Source organism: Rhinatrema bivittatum, chromosome 1 (assembly GCF_901001135.1).
Source record: "Rhinatrema bivittatum chromosome 1, aRhiBiv1.1, whole genome shotgun sequence".
In the NCBI taxonomy this organism is placed as follows: domain Eukaryota; kingdom Metazoa; phylum Chordata; class Amphibia; order Gymnophiona; family Rhinatrematidae; genus Rhinatrema; species Rhinatrema bivittatum.
In genome coordinates, this window is record NC_042615.1 from 514026717 (window position 1) to 514029056 (window position 2340).

Below are 2340 nucleotides of genomic sequence, written 5' to 3' on the forward strand. Positions count from 1 at the left end.
AATTTTCAACTAGCCTTACTCATCTAATCCAAATATTGGATTGCATGAATAAGTGAGAATCTAGTTGGACATCTGCATTCTTGGTGCAGTAACGTCTGGGCAAATCAGATATCTAGTATACTGAACATTAACAAACAAAGCCAAGCATGAGGCTAGTCCTCTAAAGCATCACTCTCTTGCATGTTTACATTTGGCTACTTAGCTGTACTTAGATGCTTAACTTGTGTATATGAAAATGTATTAGCTGTCAAACTGATACTTTAGCTTTCATCCTGCGTATTTAGATGTCTAACTGCTATACAAATGTTTGAAAATGCATCCCACTTAAAAGTGAGGAGGCAATTTTCGAATAGCCTGAACAGCTGCAAACCACGTGGTCGTTTTAAGTGTATATGCTTCATGCACATATATAAAGGGAAACTGCCAACTTTGCTTTTCTTTGAAAATTAGCACGTGAAACTAGGTGCTATACAAGCATCCATGTACATTACACCTGCTATTTGTGGGGGTGATGGTGAAAGGGGGAAGGGGCAAAATAGCATGCATACATTTGGAAATCAAATATACGGGCATTGTTTTCCTGCTTTGAGCTAAAAATGACCTGTCTTTCCTGTAGCTAAAAGTACTGTTTTGTGGAACCATGGCATACTTTTGGTCACATTTAAGCAGGGCAATTTTCAGACCAGTCAATTTACCCAGATACATGCCTTTGAACATTACCTTCTGAAAATGTGCCTGTCAAGTTGAATCACTATAAGGTGATATTATATTCTCTTAGAAAAACATGTCCGGCCCATGATTCTCCTGAGGGCTTTCTTCACCTCCATGTTTCTCAGGCTGTAGATGAAAGGGTTAAGCATGGGGCTTAATATGATGTATAACACAGTTATTGCTTTGTTTACATCCAATGAAGAACTCAAATTGGGTGTAATTATGTGTGTAGAAAATCCACCCCCATAAAACATAGTGACAATGGTGAGATGGGAGGCGCAGGTGGAAAAGGCCCGATGTCGTCCCGTTGTAGTGGCAATTTTCAAGATGGAAGAAACAATGTGGTAGTAAGAGGCTAAGACAACCAGGCAAGGAATAAATCCTAAGATCACGCCCACTGTGAATAAAATTAGTTCTTGAGTAGATGTGTCAGAGCAGGAGAGTTTCAACAATGCTGGGATGTCACAGAAGAAGTGGTCAATGGTATTGGGGCCACAGAAGCTTAAGGTGGAGGCCAAGGTGATGTGTATTGATGAATTTAAGAAACCTGCTATCCAACATATGACAATAAGCTGAATACAGATGTTCCTGTTCATAATCACAGTATAACTTAATGGTTTGCAAATAGCCACATACCGGTCAATACCCATCATTGCAATGAGGAAACACTCAACCACTATGATCAGCTGGAAGCAAAACATCTGGGTCATGCAGCACAGGAAAGATGTGGACTTTCTGTCTGACAGGAAGTTGTCTAACATCTTGGGCACAGTGATGGAAGCAATGACTGTGTCCAAGGCAGAGAGGTTGGCCAGGAAGAAGTACATAGGGGTGTGGAGGTGAGGGTCAACTATCACCATGGTGAGCAAGCCCAGGTTCCCCAGAAGAGTCGTGGTATAGATAAGCGCAAAGATGTGGAACAGCAGGGTCTGTAGCTCTGGAGTATTAGACAGACCAGTGAGGATGAATTCTGTCACTATGGAGCCATTTTTCCATTCCATATATTCCACATGGTCTATCTGCAGGGGAAAAATGATTACCAAAGGATATATAATAGGGATGTGCAGACCAAAAGTTTAAGTTCATAAGTCCATAAGTCGAAAGGGGGGGTCATTTGCGGTCAATATGGTCATATGGAGAATTCCATAAGTTGAGTCTATGTCCATATGTTCAAATAAAAATTTAAACCCCTCACCCGCCTTAATCCCCCCCCCCCGCAAGACTTACCAAAACTCCCTGGTGGTCCAGCGGGGTCAGGACGCTATTTCTGAACTCCTTTGCAAGGAGCACGTGAGGTCGGCGTCACGTCGGAGTGACGCGGCGTCACGTGATTCCCCTCGGGTCCGCTCCTGGACCCTCGTTGGGCCCAAAAGGCACTTTTGGCCAGCTTGGGGGGGTCAGGAGGCCCCCCCAAGCTGGCCAAAAGTGCCTTTTGGGCCCAACGAGGGGTCCGGGAGCGGAACCGCGATGGACCAAGTGACGTCGGCGTCACGTCGGAGTGATGCGGACGTCACGTGATTCCCCACGTGTCCGCTCCCGGACCCTCACAGAACTTTTGGCCAGCTTGGGGAGTTTTGGTAAATCTTGGGGGGGGGGGGATTAAGGAGGGTGAGGGGTTTAAATTTTTAT

The 2340-nt window shown here is 44.7% G+C and overlaps 1 protein-coding gene across 1 annotated transcript; it reads right to left on the reverse strand.

Moving 5' to 3' along the window:
* Positions 1–764: 764 nt before the first annotated feature.
* On the reverse strand, positions 765–1712 carry LOC115098568 (olfactory receptor 5V1-like). The gene has a single exon (XM_029615209.1). The coding sequence runs from the start codon at positions 1710–1712 to the stop codon at positions 765–767; it is 948 nt and encodes a 315-aa protein (XP_029471069.1).
* Positions 1713–2340: the final 628 nt, after the last annotated feature.

What these genes read in the sequence shown, in the direction of transcription:
- LOC115098568 (XM_029615209.1), bottom strand. Translation starts at nt 1,712, where the DNA reads ATGGAATGGAAAAATGGCTCCATAGTGACAGAATTCATCCTCACTGGT.